Source organism: Saprolegnia parasitica, assembly GCF_000151545.1.
Source record: "Saprolegnia parasitica CBS 223.65 unplaced genomic scaffold supercont2.29, whole genome shotgun sequence".
NCBI lineage: Eukaryota > Oomycota > Saprolegniomycetes > Saprolegniales > Saprolegniaceae > Saprolegnia > Saprolegnia parasitica.
Window position 1 is genome coordinate 263,299 of NW_012156423.1, and position 16,748 is coordinate 280,046.

Here is a 16,748-nt window from a genome sequence, read left to right on the forward strand (position 1 = left end):
GGAACGCAGCTCGATGATAATATACGATGTGATGTCGGGGTTGGATAAGAATGCTCTACGTGGTGGCCGGGTGCAAGCGAGATTGGCTCGGAGCGCGCAGCACCTTGCGTCGACGACGGTAGCAGACCAAGCCGGCGGCGACGACGCCCGAGACACCACCGAGCAGCAAGGCGGCGCGGAAGCTGTGCACGAAGCGGTAGGCAAGCACGAGGGCAACGAACGCGGCACACCGGCCGGCCCACTCGTCGTTCGTGCGCAGCTGGCTTCGGAGCTCGGCGTAGACGTGCCTGGCCATGGCCTTGAAGAGCGCTTGCCACTCCAAGCCTGCGAGAAGCTCTGCCATGATGCGAGTTGCCGCGGAGAAAGGACGTGGAACGTGGCCGAGGAGTCGGTCCCGTTATTTAACAGTCCCACGGTCTGTTATATAAAACATTTTGCTTTTTAAGCCACGGCAAGCTGCCGCCATCGCGCGAGCGCATCGTGGTGCCAGCGCGATGTCGCCGCCTTCCTCGAGGCGCTAGTATGTCCAGGCCCAGGTCCAGGTTGTGGGGGCGACGTCAGTGTTGATGTCATCGCCTCGCTCAGCGACGCAGGCTACGGATGGTCTCACGAGGACGAGGCTTGGTTCGCCTATCACCCATGTCCCAATCTTCAATGCCACCAACAAGACCTTGACCCCATGCCTTGACCCAGCGTCAATGATGGCCTTGCTCTGCGGGGTGGTCTTGGTCGATGCTGTCTCGATGCTGCAGTCGTTGTCTGTAGAGGCGGACGCTGGGTTCCGTGGTCAGATCTTTGCTGACAAGCAGTCATTGACTTGCTGCTATACAAACACGACGGCTAAGGCAAGTCAGCAATCAACTGGTCAGTATATTTTGGGCCGGTATCTATCTTGCGCATGGAGGACCGCGCGTCGTCGATCGAGGACAAGGAGATGCGTCCGACGGGCAACGCGCTCGACGTCATCCTCGTGCAGACGCTGGATGACGCCGACGCCTTCATCTCGACCGAGTGGCACGTCATGTTTGGCTGGTCGACGTGGAAGTCGAACGTCCGCGCGGGCGTCGGCGATGCCATTGACGTCTACGTCAACGAGACGCGGCTCAACGTGTCGATGAAGCTGCTCGAGTACGGCCGGTGCACCTTCAACAACATTGAGAACGAGTACCTTCCTCCCGTCGGCGTCGACTGGGCCGCGTGCAAGCTCAAGCGGGACGGGTCGCCCAACCGCGTCCGCTTCGAGCACGTTCGCGCATCCCGCACGTACACGCGCGTCATCGAGTGCGATCTGTACGTCATCACATCAAGGCTACAAGGAGGAGGCTGATTCGATTACCATTTGTGTAGGTACGTCTGGCAACCCGACGACTTTGCGATCATCGCCGACCTCGACGGGACGATCACGATCAGCGATGTCGAAGGCCACATCCGCACGCTGCGCTTGGGGCAGTACGACTACATGCACGTGGGCGTGTGCGCGTTCTTGACCAAGCTGCACACCATTGGCGCGCGGATTCTGTACCTCACGGCGCGACCGCTCAACTGGGCGGGCGGGTCCCGCGTGCACCTCAAGGAGGCGCGGCAAGACGAGATAGGACTGCCACCAGGGCCCGTCATCACCAACTCGATGGGGCTCACCGGCGCGCTCTTCACCGAGGTCGTCAACAAGAACCCGCACGTGTTCAAGGCCGGCGTCCTGCTTGGCATCAAGGATGCCATGGTGCGCGCCGGCCGCCGCAATGACCACCCCGTCTTTGTCGCGGGGTTCGGCAATCGCCCGACGGACACGGTGGCGTACACGGACGCGGGCGTGCCACGCAACACGTCGTTCCTGATCGACCCCGAGTCCAAGCTGCAGGCCGAGGGCTCCGAGGCGTACGCATCGTATACCGACCCGAAAGCGCTGCTTTGGCTCCTCCCCCGGATCAAGTACAAGGTGCCGATCGAGCACGTGCGCCGCATCGACGAGCTCACGGCGAGCGAACTCGACCGCGACGAAGAGATGGAGATGCTGCGCTACATCCAGCGCGAGCGACAGAGCTTGTTGCAAGAGGCCGCCGCCGCCGAGCAGGCCCACGCGTCGGCCTTTCCCTCTATGTAGGCGACGCACGAAGCTCTGACAACCATCTTGTACATATCGGGCGGCAGTGCTCTAAAAAGACACAACTTTTCGCTACAAAAGACGCAATGCAATCGATTTTAATGCTATAAGGTTGCGTGATCGTAGAGTCCAATCGAACTTATGCCCTGGATCGAGGCGTGGGGCACAGCGACGCTATCTATCGCGCTGTATCGGCGCCGATCGCAGGACGATGCGCTCTGCGCCGCCGACTTTGTCTACCCAGGTACGTCCACATGTATGCGAGAGCTTGACCGACAGCGCCATAGACGAGCACATCGTGCTGGCGCTGCGCGTCGAGCCGACGACGGACGATTGCCCGCTGCTGTCGCTGGACCAATGGCACACACACAAAGCCAGCGTCGTGTCAACCTTGAGCATCGTCGACTCTGCTTCGCAGGCGACGCTCTATGAGACAATGTGTGACTTTGCGCCATCGCCCGACTCGGATGCGCTCGTGCTCCACGCGCCGGTGGCCTTGCACGCGCCATGGACCGCGGCGGCGAGCCTGCGCCTCAGCATCCAGCTGCACCAAAGCATCGGGCACTTTCGCCGCATCGAGACGCAGCGCGTCAAGAAACTCGAGTCACTGCTCGTCGGCGGCGCGCTGCCGCAATACATGTTTTGGCCCGAGACGCTGCCATCGTCGCACTTGTCGCGGCAGGTGACGACAGCTATCGCCCTCGGACGCAGCGTCGGCTTCTCGCACGCAATCCACGCCGTCGGTGCCAAGCACTGCGTCGTCTTGCGCTTCGAGCATTCCGCGAGTGCGCCTTGCGACCTCGTACTCCACGACGTGCGCCTTCACGCGGATACGAGCGCATACATCATGGACGAAAACGATGTGCACGCGTTCCCCGTCGTCTTGCACCCGGGCGAGCACTGGCACGCCGTCGTCCACCTTGGCTTCCGGCTCGAGGCAAGTGCGTCGCAGCCTACGACTGGCGCGCGGGTCACGTACACGTGGTCGACCTTTGACGAGATGGCACCTCTGACCCAATCGGCTGGTATTGAGCTGCCTTCTCTGCCAGAGCCGCCGGCGCTGGCGCTGCGCCAGCAATGGCTGGGTGTCGAGGTGGGTGCGCGTTTGGTTGCCGCCCCCATGCGCGCGGGGCAGGCATCGCAGGTCGCCCTGTACGTCACCAACCAATCCGCCGCCGAGATGGAGCTCAGTCTCCTCGTGCTGTCGCCGGCGTACGCAGCCCTCGACGCGGCACCGCTGCACGGTGACGCCAAGTACCTTGCGTTGGCGTCGCAGGCATGCAGCGCGCCGCCCGCGTGGGCCTCATCGAACGCTACGCTACGCATCGGGTACTTCTTTCATTTCGAGGTTGCTCTCGCATATATCATGGCAACGTGCTAGAATGCTTGCGCCAGGCGCGACGACCAAGACGACGCTGGACGCGATGGTTGCTGACGCTGGTGCCGTCACCGTTGACAACCTCGTGCTCATCGACCACGCAACGCAGACGCTGTACCGTCCGTGGACCCCGTGGACGCTCGTTGCGAGCTAAGAAAACCAATACTTCGGATGTATATGCATTGCGATCTTAGTCGCTGACCGCTGGCACACGGCTAGGGCGCCGCACGGGGCTTCGTTCAAACGATGGGCGGAAGAGGGCGAGCGACGTGTACCCTGGCTTTGTCTCGGGGCGGGTGCCGACAAATTTCGTGAAGGCTGTGTGCGCTTGGATCTCGGCGCTGTCGTTGAGGACTTGGAGAAACACTTGGAGGAAGAACTGGCGGTGGGCGAGCGCACTCGCAGAGTCCCAGAGGAGCCAAAGACTCATGAACGGCCCGGCCACGGGGAGGCTCGGGACGCGAAAGCCCGCAAGCCGCAAGGTGCTGTGCAGCGCAACGAATTCGCGGAAGCGCTTGCAGATCGTATATGGCTGGCCAGACGCGTCGTCGACGTCGATGTGGAATTGCATGAAGGCGTGGAAGGTTGCTCGGCTCTTATTGGGGCTCTGGCTCGTGATCACAAGGCGGTGCATGGCCGACTGCTTCTTCAAGTTGGAGTGGCGTGTAATCGACGCCTTTCCACCGCAGAACACGCGATACACTCAAAAGTACAGTCGCGCGTTGCTCTCCTTTACAGCGTCTTTGGCGTCTCGCAGACCTCGCACGCGACGAGAAACCCGGAATTCTCAAACGTACACGCGGCGCAGGCCCACGGTCGCGCCTCGCGCTCCGACGTCGCGGGGTACTCGATGAAGTCGTGCAGTTGCAGCTTTGGAGGCGACGGAGCCTGGATGAAGTCTTGCAGGTGGAGCCGGGACGTTGGCCGCGCAGCGTCAGGCTCGGGCGCGGGCTCGGGTGCCTCGCCGTGGACAATCAACTGCACGCGCCCGACGATGCCGTCCGTGAGGCGGACCTTGATGCCCCGCGGGTGCAGCGCCGAGTTGGTCAAGGTCGTCGCCACCGTGCCGTACGTGAGCTTGCCCGTCGGCTGGTCTTGCTTCTGCACGACGGCGACGCGCATGCCTGGGCGGATGTTGCCGTTGACCGTGTGTCCGTGGCGGTGCCCCGCATCATTGGGCGGCGGTCGCTGGCGACGTTGGCGGTTCATTGCTGAGCAACTACGGTTGTGTGCGCCATTATCCGGCGCATGGCACCCAAGATGGACGCCCGATCGACTGACTCACTCGCATGTGTATGCGAACAGAGATCCAGCGCTCGCCATTACGGACGAGTTGGCGCCATAATGCCACGATACAAGAAAAAGGCGAGCGGAAATGACGTGGAGCTGGCAAATGGGTTCCGTGACATCGGCGCCGACTGACCTTTCGCCGACGAGCGGTTGCAAGCAGAGTCGACGTCGACGCAGCGTGCGTGTCCAATCTATATCTCGCCTCGCCCTTGTGGCATGGCATGTTGGAAAGAACAGAATGCTCTTCCATTGACGCGATTGCACTCCAGCGCTGCAGCAACGACGACGCCCTCGTGGGCTCCGAGCGAGGAACCTCCACAAGATGGCCCAGTATTCGCAAGGTGAAAGATGCAATTGGTCGCCGCCGCCACTCAAGATCGCCATGCGGCCAATCAGCGGCGACAACCGTGATAGGTCGTAATTCCGTTCGGCTGCACCGTGGTGACGTCGCCATCTCGCCGGCACATTGCCCGAGACGCGAACATTCCTTGCCGAGCTTTCGAACGCGCAAGTAACATCTCGTCGGCCGTGGCCACTGGAGCGCATACTATACACAGATCGGTCATGGACGCCGAGAGCTGGGCGCGCGACAGCGACGCCGACGGCGATCGCGAGAGCTGGTTGTATCGGTCGACGCCAACAGCATTGCGCGCATCTGCGCCGAGGACCTCGACGACGACGGCGACGATGCGGCGACCACCGAGTCGCCACTGGGTACCCCACGGCGCCTTTCCAAGCCGCTACGTCCAAGCTGCAAACAATGAAGGGATGCGCGAGCGACCGCATGGACTTTATGGACGCATCGAGGCGCGGCAGCTACGGCGAGTCCAAGCCCATGTGGAAACCGCTGGTGCCATGGAGCGAAGACGTCAAGCTCGAGAAGGACGGCGCGTGGATCGATTGCACGTCGCCCAATCATGACGAGTGCAGACCCATGGTCCTTCTAAAGCCGTTCGCTGTCCTGAGTGTCATCGTGACCAACATCAGCGTCGTGGCCGTCGCGACGTTTGGCTGGACCGATCGTCTGCGCACCGCGCTCGGCCTCCAAGACCTTCCGCGCTGCAGCTTGGTGCTGGTCATTTCGATGCTGCTCAGCGTCGCATGCGGCGGCGGCGGTCTTCTTGGGGACTATGCGCGACACCGCGGGCTCGTGCTGCGACGGGCGTCAGGCCTCTGGGTCGTCGCGTCGTTGCTGCTACTCTTTGGATGCGTGCTGGACACGGCCTTTCTGTACGGCCTCGGGCTTGCGCTCGCCTACGTGGCGGCCGGTGCCATCTTGCCCAACGTCATCGTGGCGGGAACGGCGCTGGAGCACACACACGACGTCAGCGACGACCAGAAGCGACTCGAGATCGTACGTTCTCCTCGCCAGAAACACATGAGATGAACCAGTCTGATGTAGACCACGTTTTATGGCTGGACCACCGCCGCGTCGATCGGCAGCCTCGCAGCTACACAAGCCTTCTGTCTTGCGACAACGTCGCGGACCCAAGTGCTTGCGCTCTTTGCGCTTTGCCTCTTGCTGCTCGCGACGCTGTCGTGGTTACATGTCCATATGCGCTGCCGGCGCTGGCCGCCTCAAGTGACGCCCGCCTCCGTTTTTGCCACCGGGTGGCACATCCTGCGCGGGCACTGGCTCCTCCTCGGCACGAGCGGCGGCGCGCTGCTCATGCTTCTCGGCGCGATAGCCGTTGTCGCGAGCGTCGCGGTGCCACATCGTGCGGGCGCCGCCCTCGACACGCGGTTCGTGTTGGCGGCAGCTGGTGTCGCAAGCATCTTCCTCGGTTGGATCACGACGCTCGTCCTTGGTGTCGCCTCGTTCAACTTGCACTACTCGGTTCACGTCCATCGGCGACGTCATGGCTCGGACAACCATGACGATGAGGAGGAGGAGGACGACGAGGACGGGCCGATTGCATCCGAACACATGCCGGTCCTGCGCGGCTTGAGCCTCTTTCCCATTGGGTGCATGGGCGTCTTTGCGGCTGCACTGCGCGGACAGCTCTACTCACTCTTACTCTTGCAGCAGTGCCAGACAAGTCGAACGGCGTTTGGCAGCGTACACGTGAGCCCCGACTACGTGGCGGTCGGCGTCGGCGTCGTTGCGCTCGTGTCGAGTCCGCTCCTCCTGCGCCTCCTCACGGTGGAGCTCAAGGCCTTTGGGCGCAGTACGCGGCTTCTTCACGCGCTTTTGTTCTACCTCGTTGGCACCTTTCTCGCTGGCATCGTGGAGCTCTACCGCCGCAGCAGCCCGCACGACGTCGGTCCGTTGCTGCTCCCAGACACAACGTGCCACAAGAAGACGACGACGGGTATGGACTCAGCGTATGCGATCGCGTATCTCGTGCCGCTGGGGCTGGCGGAGATGCTCTTCCGAACGTGCGTCGGTGAGATCGGCGCGTTCGTCTTGCCACCTCGCCAGATGGGGCTGGCGGCCAGCGTGCTCGCGGTCTGCGATGCGATCGGGAGCGCGGCCGCCATTGGCATCGGCGTCATCACGGTGCGCTGGTATCGGACGCCGGCGCCGACGGACCTTGTGCTCGTGCTCCTCGCCTCGACGACGCTCGCGTGCATGGCGTACGCGTCCATGAAGCGCCTCGTGGCCCATTACCAGGCCGCTCAGATCTGGTTGTAGCACTCTCCTAGTCGTGTAGTCTGTAGCGTAGCCGTATATTATCTATCAACTTGAATCGCTTATGATGTGAGCACGCGCTGAATCGGAATGATAGAGTGGTCAGCGTCCTTGTTGAAGTTGCCGGCGCGCCATTTTTACCCCCAGCGCTGGATGGTTCTCAGTCCTCGCGCCCTCAAGCCGACAAGCCGCAGCTCGTTTTGGCTACCATCCTTTAGTTCTTTAGTCGACTGGTTCAGTAGGCGAGGTTGGCTGGCGAGGTTGGTCGAACGACGGCGCGTCTCTGCGTCAGTCGAGGTGGGTTGTCTCCGGCGTGCACTCCACCTCCGTGGAATCTCGGCCTGTGATTGGTGCGCTTTTCCACCAATCCTCGGAGACGGGCCAGATCAATATTTTAATGCTCTGCATACAATTCCCAAGTTCTTTTAAACGCCCAGATGTGGATATGGGTTCAACCGCCACGATAGGTTAGAAATAAGCGTATTTATACCCAATGGCATCGCGTCGCACAGCATCTTGGGCCGAGAAATAGAATCCGAGGCCATATGGTGGCAAAGATAATAAAATAAAAATGATGCAATTGCAGCAGCGCCTGCCCCAACAAGAAAGTTTCCGCCTTGATCGACGAGCATGACGTGGTCGTGGGTCGGCCTTGACGGGAAGAACGTGGCAGCGGTCGTGAGCCACACGCGCATCGACCTCCTCGACACGCAGGACTTCTCGCTCCTCGGGCGCATCGTGCCAGGCCCCAATGCTGCCAACCAGCCCTTCCATGACACGCCCATCTTGCTCACGCAGTGGAACGCGCGCCGGGCGTCGCTCGTCTCGCTCTCATCGACGGTCCTCATGATCCACTGCCCCGACCCAGTGGCCAAGTACGCCAAGTACCGCGTCAGCTACGCGCATGCGTGGAGCATGCGCTTCGAGGCCGGCGAGGTCACGCACCTCGCGCTCTCTCGCTGCTCGTACTCGATGCTCATGGGCGGCCCGCGGGGCATCTCGCTCTGGGAGTGCTCGCCGAACGACGAGTCGGTCAAGTACTCGTGCGTATGGCGCAAGCAGACGCCGTGCGACCAGCTCGCGTTCTCGCCGTCTCGATGTGTCTTTGCCACTGCCCAAACCGGCGCGACCGAGGTGTACGTGTGGCGGCAAGAGCAGCACGACGACGGCTCCAACATTGACAAGCAAGTGCTGTGCCACGACGAAGGTGTCGTGTACATTTCGTGGAAGCCGGCGACGCACAACGACGCGACGACGAGCGACGACAGCAACGGCCAAGTGCCCTCCAAGTGGTTCCAGCCCGAGCGCATGCTCTTAACGATGACGGCCGAGAAGACGATCCGCATCTGGACCGAGAAGGCCAGCGGCTGCGGCACGCCACTCATGCAGTGCGTCGTCTTCATCCAGCCGCAAGCGAACCTTGACATTGCGATGACGCGCTGGGTGCTTCCGCGCACGCGCAACATCAGCGAGGAGCTCTTTACATCGAGCAAGGACGATAGCAATAAGCAGAAGAAGACGCGCGAGTGGCTCAGCGTCATCGACACCAGCGGCGTGCTGCACGTGTGGCAGCTCACAGGCCTCGACGCCAAGCCGCGGCTCAAGAAGACGGACTTCACGTTCAAAGTCGACGGCAACGAAGACGACGGCACGCGCTCGGTCATCAAGCAGGTCCAAGTGATTGGGTACTTTTCACAGACAGGCGCGGGGGACCCGTCGGCGCTCTCGATTTTGCTCGAGCGCACCGACCACGTGCTCTTGTCGTACCGTATCGACTGCAGTTCGCTCAAGTATCCGATCCTCAAGGACAAGAGCTGGCACCGCGGGCATACCGAGCCCATCACGGCGCTCGCCACGCACCCGTCGCTGCCTCTAGTCGCGACCACGAGTGCGCGGGAGATCATGGTGTTTTGGCTCTCGCTCTCGACGTTTACGAACGTCTCGAAGCTCGTGCCGTCGTGCATCATGACGTGCGACGAGCAGATCGCGTCGATCCAGTGGATTCCCACAAAGCACTTTGACGCTGTGCCACTGCTGCTCGTCACGATGGCGTCCGGCGTCTTCCAGGTCTACAGCACGACCGGCGCCGACCAAGGCAAGATGCTCTCGTCGCCCAAGCCAGGTCTAAGCAACCGTCTCCGCCTTCCAAGCATGCACTACCCCTGGACGTACTACTCGCACGAGCTGGGCGAGTCGGGCTTCGAGTACGAGGTCGGCTTAAAGCCAGACCCGCACTTTGGCTTGGGCCTGACGTTCGACACGCTCGGCGAGAAGCTCGTTGTGACGGCGTTTGTGCACGGCGACGAGGACCATAATCACCGCCTGCCCGGCCAAGCGAGCGGCCAGATTGACATGCTCGACCAGTGCATTGCTGTCAACGGCGTCAGCGTCAAGGGCTTCTCGCTCGAGCCGTTCCGCAACCTCGTCTATGACACGATCGCGTCGACGGAAGGACCCGTGACCTTGCGCTTCCGCTCGAGCGGTGGCAACTTTAATGACGTGGCGCGGCGTGCGCTCGAGCTTGACGACGCGACGCCCGTCGTCGACACGGGCGATGACGACGATGACGACGACGATGACGAGGTCGATGACGGCGACGACGTGTCACACGAAGACCATTCGCAGCAAGGCCGGCGGCTCCTCGCGCGCGTCCAGAGCAAGACGCTTCTCGGCGTCGACAGCGTCGGCTCCGTGAGCTTGTACGGCGGGTGGCGCGTCATCGGGTCCGAGGCCACCGGTTGTGTGTACGAGCACGTGTCGGTGGCGCCCGTCTACTCGGACGCTGGCGCGTACACGTCGGACGTTGTGCTCATTTTCGCGATCGAAGCCGCTTCCCAGGAGCTCCACGCGTTCCTCGGCACGTACCTTCCGTCGACGCACGCGACGTTTTACCTCCACAAGCTCGAAATGGTGTCGAACGTCCGCAGTACGATGGGCCACATCACCGTGCTTGGCACAGAGCGCGACTACCGCCAGCGCGCTTTCTCGTCCATTGTCAAGGCGGCGCCGAGCGACGTGACGTGGAACGCGCTCCTCTTTGTGGGCGACGCATCCGGTGCGATCCAGCACTGGCGCTGCCGTGTCACGCACCAGACCATCGACTTTTCGCTCATCCACGCGTGCGAGCCGCTTTCGACGCCGATACCGTCGTCGTCGTCGTCGTCGTCGTCATCGTCGTCGTCGGTGACGCCGCATCATTTCTATCGGCGCGGCCAAGCCATGCCGTCGGAAGCCGTGACCACCGGCGTGTACCACATTGAAATGGACGACCCGAACCGTCTCGCGGTGCTCTACGCGGACCGCCCGAACGATGTGTTTGTGTGGGAAGGCGAGTCGGGGCTTGGGATTCTGCGCCTCGAAGCGTGCATCTCGTCGCAAAGCAACTGGGGCCCCGTCACGTCGTTCAGCTGGTGCTCTGGCCACGTCGAGTTTCACATTGACCCGCTCGCGATCCAGTACGCTGGCGGCGTCGTCATCTACACGTACGACGCGCAGCACCAGACGTGGCTCCCGCTCTCCAAGCCGATCGTGACGGGCCTGACCATGTTTGACTGCACGCGCGATGCCTCCGCGCTCATCTTGGCCTGCGGCGTCTCGGACGGACCGCTGTATGCGCGCGCGGCGCTCAACGACACGCCGACGATCGTCGGCAAGTGGGACGAGCCAGGTCGGCTCCGGAAGCGCGACTGGGTGCAGTACTGGAATCGCACGACGAAACCAAAGCACTGTCCCGTGTGGCACCCGTACGTGCTGCTCACGACGCTCTGCGGCCTTCCAGCGCGCGTCGGTCTCGTGCACACGGCGCTCGCCGACTACCGTCCAGCGTTCGACTTTCACCACGCGTTCAACGAGACCGTCCAGCTGCTCAAGCTGCTGGCGCGTGTGCTCGAAGACGACATGTCGACCGACATGAGCGCGCAAACCGGCGTTCTCATCGTGCTGCAAGAGACGCCGACGGCGCCGGCGTCGCTCCTCGGTCGCTACGCCAACGCTAAGGGCAACCAGCCACGCAGCAACCGCGCGATGGACCTCTTTGCGCCGTCGCCGCCGACGCGCGTGGCGCCGCCAGCTCCGATGGACGACAGCGTCCTCAACAACCGCGATATCGGGACGCTAACGACTGCGATCGATGCGGTGCTGCGACGCTTGACGCAGAAAGTCCAGGTGCGCTACGAAGAGCAGGAGCACCGGAACGCGTACGTGCTCTTCGAGTCGTTTGAGATTGAGCACGGGCTCCAGTTCAAGGCCGTGCTCTCGTTTCTGCAAAAAATGCAGCACCTCTCGCTGAACGGGTATGATGTACCGGCGCAGCGCTACGTGCTCGGCCACGTCCTCTCGACGAGCCTCCAAGACGTGCTGCATGACGCCGACGACCTGGCCGGCGTCTTTGCGATGCCCGTCGTTCCGATCGACGAGACGGGCGTCGCGGTCGCCGGCGGACCGCCACAGACGGTCGAGGGCTTCCTACACGACGTGCCGGCGTCGAGCGTGTCGTGGGCGCTCCAGTCCGAGTCGCAAAACGTGCTCATCGAGCAGTGTCTGCACCCGCAAGCGCTCTGGGACGACCTCAAGCCCATGTGGCTCGGCCTCTGGGTGCGCGACCCGGCCAAGCTGCGCGAGATTGTCGAGCGGTGCGTCTTGTAAAGTTTCAATGTTTCAAGTATGGGACGCTAGGATGGCCAAGTGCACGTTTATGCGCACGCGTGACGCGATGAGCGTCTGTCTTCTCTACTTGGCGCTCGGCAAGAAGAACGTGCTGAGCGCGCTCGCCAAGGTATCGCGCGTCGAGTCCAACAAGGTACACGCTTCCTTCCGACATTAATGGATGGATATTGACACCTTGATATACTAGACGCTGGCCGATTACGATTTCTCCGAGGAGCGCTGGAGCTCGGCGGCGGTCCGGAATGCCTACTCGCTGCTTCGGAAGAAGCAGTACGACCTCGCTGCCGCCTTTTTCCTCTTGCCGCAGCCGCCGCGGCTCCAGGAAGCGCTGCGTATCTGCATTGGCCGGCTCAACGACCCGAGCCTCGCCATGATCATTGCGCGCCTCGTCGAGAGCACGAGCGTCTCGTCGACGTTTGAGGCCTCGGACATTTACAACGTCGGGCCGCTCACGACCGAAGTGCTCAAGACGAGTCTCGTGCCGCTCTTCCGGGAGCAAGAGAACCGGTGGCTCGAAAGCACAGCGCTCTGGTGGCTCGGCGAGTACGAACAAGCCTCAGCTGTACTGACGCCGAGCGGCCAGCCCATCGACGTCGTCGACCTCGGTGCGCTGCATCGCATGCTCGCAGATGCCAAGCCCAACGAGGCGCAGGCACCGCACATGAGTATCGCGCTCCGCACCAAGATGAGTCTGGACTTTTTCATCAATTTGACGTCGCTCTCGCTGCACTACCAGTACCTCTACTGCGAAGTGAAGCGGCCGCTCGTGCATTTCGCCTACTCGTCGATCCTCGAGTCGGCGCCGCACAAGAAGGAAGAAGATGTGCTCACGACCTCGACCGACGTCGACCACGCGTACTCGTTTGGCGCGTACGTGTGCAAGCACGTGGGCCTGAACGACACGGCGCTGCTGCAGATGCTCCAGGCGCGGCATCTGCTCAACATCCATGTCAAGAAGAACTTTATGCACATCATTGACGCGCAGCACCAAGCGCCATCGCACCTCTCGTCGCCGCGCAGCGAGATGGACGTGTACCGGCGCCAGCACAACTGGTTTCTCGAGCCCAAGACATCGTCGTCGTCGTCGTCGAACGCGCTCTTTGGGTCGCCGCGTAGTGCCAACGTGACGCGCCGCGCAGCAGCTTTTCGCTCGCACAGCATCTCACGCTTGAGACGGACCGCACGAGCTTGACGGAAGAGGATTGGCAGGATCTGCTGCACGGCGCCACGTCACCGTCGTCGACGGACGATGTGCCGAGTCTCTGGCCCAAGCACGAGATTGCCGACATTGAGTGCCGGCGCTGGTCGTCCTCCGCGTTCGTGGGCAAGATGATTGGTCTCCGCGTCGCGCGCGAGATGATCTCGCACTTTCGGCTCTCGGTGAAGCGGCACATCCACCCGCTCTCAACGCGCGTCCGCATCGACCACGTGAGCTACCTCAACGACCTTTGCGCGCCGCTCTGCGCCCAGTTCCGCGTCGACCGCCAGTACATCCTCGAGGCGACGCTCGGCGTCTTGCAGCCGCACGCGCAGATGCACATGGTCGAGTGCTGCTTCCTCTTGTCCGAGCTTTCGCGCGACGCGGTCATGCACGAGTGGGTCAACTTTGTGAGCCTCAACATGCTGCACTCGTCCGCGAGCTTTACGACGTGCCAGATCTCGGCCGAGGTCTTCCGCGACTGGGAACACCTCACGATCCAGCTGTGCTACCTCCAGCACCTCTTCGAGGAAGGCACGCTCGAGCTACCAAAGACGTTGCGAGCGGTCCTCGGCCTTGCGATTCGGCTCGGGAGCTTGCTCCTCGTGTGGTGCACCAACCAGCCGCAGCTGCTTCTCGACGTCACGTCCCAGTGTACGTTCGTGTCTTGCACGAAGGGTGGACACTATTGTCGTTGTTGTAGACGAACAGACGTTTGCGGCCAACTTGGCGATCCTCAAGCAGGTCAACATGAGCGCCGTGACCTTTCTCGATCGGTCGGGTGCGTGCAACATCTCCAACTTTGGCTACTCGTTCTTGGAGCAGTTTGCGGCCGTCCAGCCGTCGACGCACCTCCTCCAAGTGCGCCGGCTGTACACGACGATCCTCATGGTGCAACTCATCCGGACGCTCTTTTGCAACGGCAAGAAGGTGCTGGCGGACGCGTTCGAAGTCGAGTACCCGCTCGACGAGACGACGCAGCACGTCATGATGTACAATGCGCTGTATGCGCCCAAGAAGCTCTGGAAGCACTGGGTCGACGCGCCGCTCACGGGGCTCAAGCGCTGGTACCTCTCGATGGAGGCGCACGTGTTGACCGAGTTTCACGACATTGTCAAAGATGCGAGCTGCTTTTGCGGCCATTTCGGCTTGGACCAACTCGTGCGCCCGGTCGATGTGCCTCCACCCGAGCTCGCGACGCCCGACCTCTCGACTTGGAGCGACGAAATGGTCATGCTGTACATGAACCACCCGAAGCTCGGGGTGAGTATGACCATGCGCCGCTTCCGGCTCGAGCCGCGCGTGTACGTGCCGTGCTTTACACTCAAGGACGCGTTTGCGTGGCTGTCGGCGCACCACCTCTGCGCGACGGTCGAGGAGGCGCAGGCGCTCCTCGGGCGCTGGTGCCTCAACCACAAGCTGCGCTGGCTCGTTCGGCGTCGGTCGCGCCTCGCCGCGCCCGCGGTCGAAGTCCACGTCGCACCCAACATCCACCACACCATGTCGCTCCATGTGCCGCCGCCAGTCGTCGAGAAGACGAGCATTTCGCCGGAAGCGATTCCGGACGAAGCCTTCTTCTTTGTGAACCCGTGGGAAGTCGATGCGCCGGCCAACCTCGCGCGCTACATGCTCGGGATGGACCCCACGTCGCCGCCCAAGAAGCAAGCGACGGCGCCGCCGTCGCGCGTGGATCTGGGCTGGGATACGTTTTTGCCCATGTCGGATCAGATCTGCGAAGAAGCCGCGGGGCTCATGTTCCCCGACAGCCACATGCGCGAGGTGTGGAAGACGCTTTGCGGCGAGGGCTGGTTCGTCACGGCCGTCCAGCACTTTGACGCGGACGGCGGCTACATCAAGACGAGCAGTCGCTGGAAGGAGACCGTGACGCACGCGCGCTGGCTCACGGATGTCTTCAAGCAAGTGCAGCGCAACAAGCTCTTCCGGCATCTGGGTCTCCCGCACCGTCTCGTGGCCGTCCTCACGGTACATGTCTTGATTTCTAGAGCCAAGGAATTCTTATTTAGTGTCGTAGATCAAGCTCGTGGCGGGCACGCATCTGATTCCAAGCGACCTCTTGGGCTACTCGGTATGGCTAACGAAGCGTGCCTCGTATTGTGGACACATTGTCTTCTTGTCCTAGGCGGACCCGTACGTGTTCTTCCAGCTGTCGTACCCGCGGCTCGAGACGCCGCGCCCGACGCCCAACGGGTGGGCCATCAGCACGTACCGCAGCCGGCACGCGGTCTCGACCCTCGAGCCGACGTGGAACACGGCGGATGACGTGTTTGTCTACCGGTTTGCGCTGCCCGTGCACGAAGCCCACGCGCCGGATATGCCGCTATCGTCGCCGTCGCTGGAAGCGCTGCAGCAGCAGGCGTACTCGGGGCCGCCCACCGATCTCTACTGCTCGGTCTACAACAAGTGCAAGGTCCGCAGCCACCCGTTCATGGGCCAGACCAAGGTAGTCTTATGCTGCGAGATGGTTATGCTCACGGATTCTAGGTGAGCTTGCTGGATCTGGCCGAAGACCATCCGCTCGACGTCTGGGCGCCGCTCCAAGACGTGGCCAGCGGCTCGCTCCATCTCTCGATTTCGGTCAAGTACCAGCTCATGTCGTCGACCTCGTACGAAGAAGACTTTGTGGTATGTGTCAACAACCTGTGTGCGATAATGACGCATGGCTCACTATCCTGCACGTCTAGCTACCGCGCAACGTCGAGTGCGATCTCTGCCAGGGCGACGTGGTCATCGACGGCTCCCCCACCGACCACACACCGACCAACAACAACACGCCATAGAGCCGCATTTTGTGCATATGTATATAGATATAAGAAGAGTGTCATGGCTGCGGCTCCATCGTCTCCAGCGCCACGTGCGGCAGCCGCATGGTGCCATAGCAGACTACGCACGCCGAGAGCTCCTGCGAACAGAGTTGGTCACCGTCGGAAAGGAGCGACAACACCTCGGGCGATGACGCAGCTGTCGCGATGCTCGGAAAGAGCACTTCAATGGCCGTGGCTGCGTCGCTGTCCACCTAGTGGTCTGAGACACGAGCACAAGCGTAGCGGTCGTACTAGGAGGCGGGACGTATCGAAATGCACGGACGGCCCAACGTCGTCCGAGGCGATCGTGCAGCTCTCGCCGCCCGTCTTGTACACGGCGATTTCTAGCTCCTTGTCGACCTACGTGGAAGTAGTGCATCGCAATGGCATCGTTGTCCTCGCTCTCGTAGTACCTCGTAGTTGATGACGGTGAGGTTGTATTCGCGGTAGCCGCCGTGCGGGCAGTGCACGCTAGAACCGCGTCAGCCGACGGAGCAGAGCGAGAGGTCCGCACCAGTCGTCGACGGGCACCTCGACGCCCATGAGCCCGAGCGATGCGCCGTCCACGTTGACGTAGCCTTGGAACCACGCGCCCGACTCGGGGAAGCACAGCACGGCCGTCCCTTCCATCGTCGCTCTGAATATTTCAACCAATGGCATCG

The 16,748-nt window shown here is 62.1% G+C and overlaps 8 protein-coding genes across 8 annotated transcripts; 4 read left to right on the forward strand and 4 right to left on the reverse strand.

Moving 5' to 3' along the window:
• Positions 1-55: 55 nt before the first annotated feature.
• Positions 56-343, reverse strand: SPRG_07045 (hypothetical protein; the record flags this gene model as incomplete). The annotated part of the gene is made up of 2 exons (XM_012346504.1): positions 56-182; positions 231-343. 2 exons carry the CDS (start codon positions 341-343, stop codon positions 56-58), a joined length of 240 nt encoding a protein of 79 aa, XP_012201894.1.
• Positions 344-858: 515 nt separating this feature from the next.
• On the forward strand, positions 859-2,193 carry SPRG_07046 (hypothetical protein). Its single transcript, XM_012346505.1, has 2 exons — positions 859-1,290; positions 1,348-2,193. Exons 1-2 carry the CDS (start codon positions 899-901, stop codon positions 2,099-2,101), a joined length of 1,146 nt encoding a protein of 381 aa, XP_012201895.1. The 5' UTR covers positions 859-898; the 3' UTR covers positions 2,102-2,193.
• A 42-nt stretch (positions 2,194-2,235) lies between these two features.
• Positions 2,236-3,633, forward strand: SPRG_07047 (hypothetical protein; the record flags this gene model as incomplete). The annotated part of the gene is made up of 3 exons (XM_012346506.1): positions 2,236-2,345; positions 2,389-3,430; positions 3,483-3,633. Exons 1-3 carry the CDS (start codon positions 2,243-2,245, stop codon positions 3,631-3,633), a joined length of 1,296 nt encoding a protein of 431 aa, XP_012201896.1. The 5' UTR covers positions 2,236-2,242.
• A 36-nt stretch (positions 3,634-3,669) lies between these two features.
• Positions 3,670-4,113, reverse strand: SPRG_07048 (hypothetical protein; the record flags this gene model as incomplete). The annotated part of the gene is made up of 1 exon (XM_012346507.1): positions 3,670-4,113. The coding sequence occupies one exon, from the start codon at positions 4,111-4,113 to the stop codon at positions 3,670-3,672; it is 444 nt and encodes a 147-aa protein (XP_012201897.1).
• A 98-nt stretch (positions 4,114-4,211) lies between these two features.
• On the reverse strand, positions 4,212-4,688 carry SPRG_07049 (hypothetical protein; the record flags this gene model as incomplete). The annotated part of the gene is made up of 1 exon (XM_012346508.1): positions 4,212-4,688. One exon carries the CDS (start codon positions 4,686-4,688, stop codon positions 4,212-4,214), a length of 477 nt encoding a protein of 158 aa, XP_012201898.1.
• An 865-nt stretch (positions 4,689-5,553) lies between these two features.
• On the forward strand, positions 5,554-7,404 carry SPRG_07050 (hypothetical protein; the record flags this gene model as incomplete). Its single annotated transcript, XM_012346509.1, has 2 exons — positions 5,554-6,123; positions 6,172-7,404. The coding sequence occupies 2 exons, from the start codon at positions 5,554-5,556 to the stop codon at positions 7,402-7,404; spliced, it is 1,803 nt and encodes a 600-aa protein (XP_012201899.1).
• Positions 7,405-8,016: 612 nt separating this feature from the next.
• SPRG_07051 (hypothetical protein) lies at positions 8,017-16,133 on the forward strand. The gene is made up of 9 exons (XM_012346510.1): positions 8,017-12,032; positions 12,076-12,199; positions 12,254-13,189; positions 13,240-13,918; positions 13,968-15,247; positions 15,297-15,350; positions 15,405-15,725; positions 15,767-15,907; positions 15,967-16,133. Exons 1-9 carry the CDS (start codon positions 8,032-8,034, stop codon positions 16,060-16,062), a joined length of 7,632 nt encoding a protein of 2,543 aa, XP_012201900.1. The 5' UTR covers positions 8,017-8,031; the 3' UTR covers positions 16,063-16,133.
• SPRG_07052 (hypothetical protein) lies at positions 16,064-16,716 on the reverse strand (the record flags this gene model as incomplete). The annotated part of the gene is made up of 5 exons (XM_012346511.1): positions 16,064-16,184; positions 16,227-16,298; positions 16,339-16,446; positions 16,500-16,557; positions 16,601-16,716. The coding sequence occupies 5 exons, from the start codon at positions 16,714-16,716 to the stop codon at positions 16,104-16,106; spliced, it is 435 nt and encodes a 144-aa protein (XP_012201901.1). The 3' UTR covers positions 16,064-16,103.
• Positions 16,717-16,748: the final 32 nt, after the last annotated feature.

Coding starts and splice junctions, on each gene's coding strand:
- SPRG_07046 (XM_012346505.1), top strand. CDS start 899: ATGGAGGACCGCGCGTCGTCGATCGAGGACAAGGAGATGCGTCCGACG. Junction 1,291..1,347: donor CGCGTCATCGAGTGCGATCT/GTACGTCATCAC, acceptor CCATTTGTGTAG/GTACGTCTGGCAACCCGACG.
- SPRG_07051 (XM_012346510.1), top strand. CDS start 8,032: ATGACGTGGTCGTGGGTCGGCCTTGACGGGAAGAACGTGGCAGCGGTC. Junction 13,190..13,239: donor GGTCGCCGCGTAGTGCCAAC/GTGACGCGCCGC, acceptor CTCACGCTTGAG/ACGGACCGCACGAGCTTGAC. Junction 13,919..13,967: donor TCTCGACGTCACGTCCCAGT/GTACGTTCGTGT, acceptor TCGTTGTTGTAG/ACGAACAGACGTTTGCGGCC.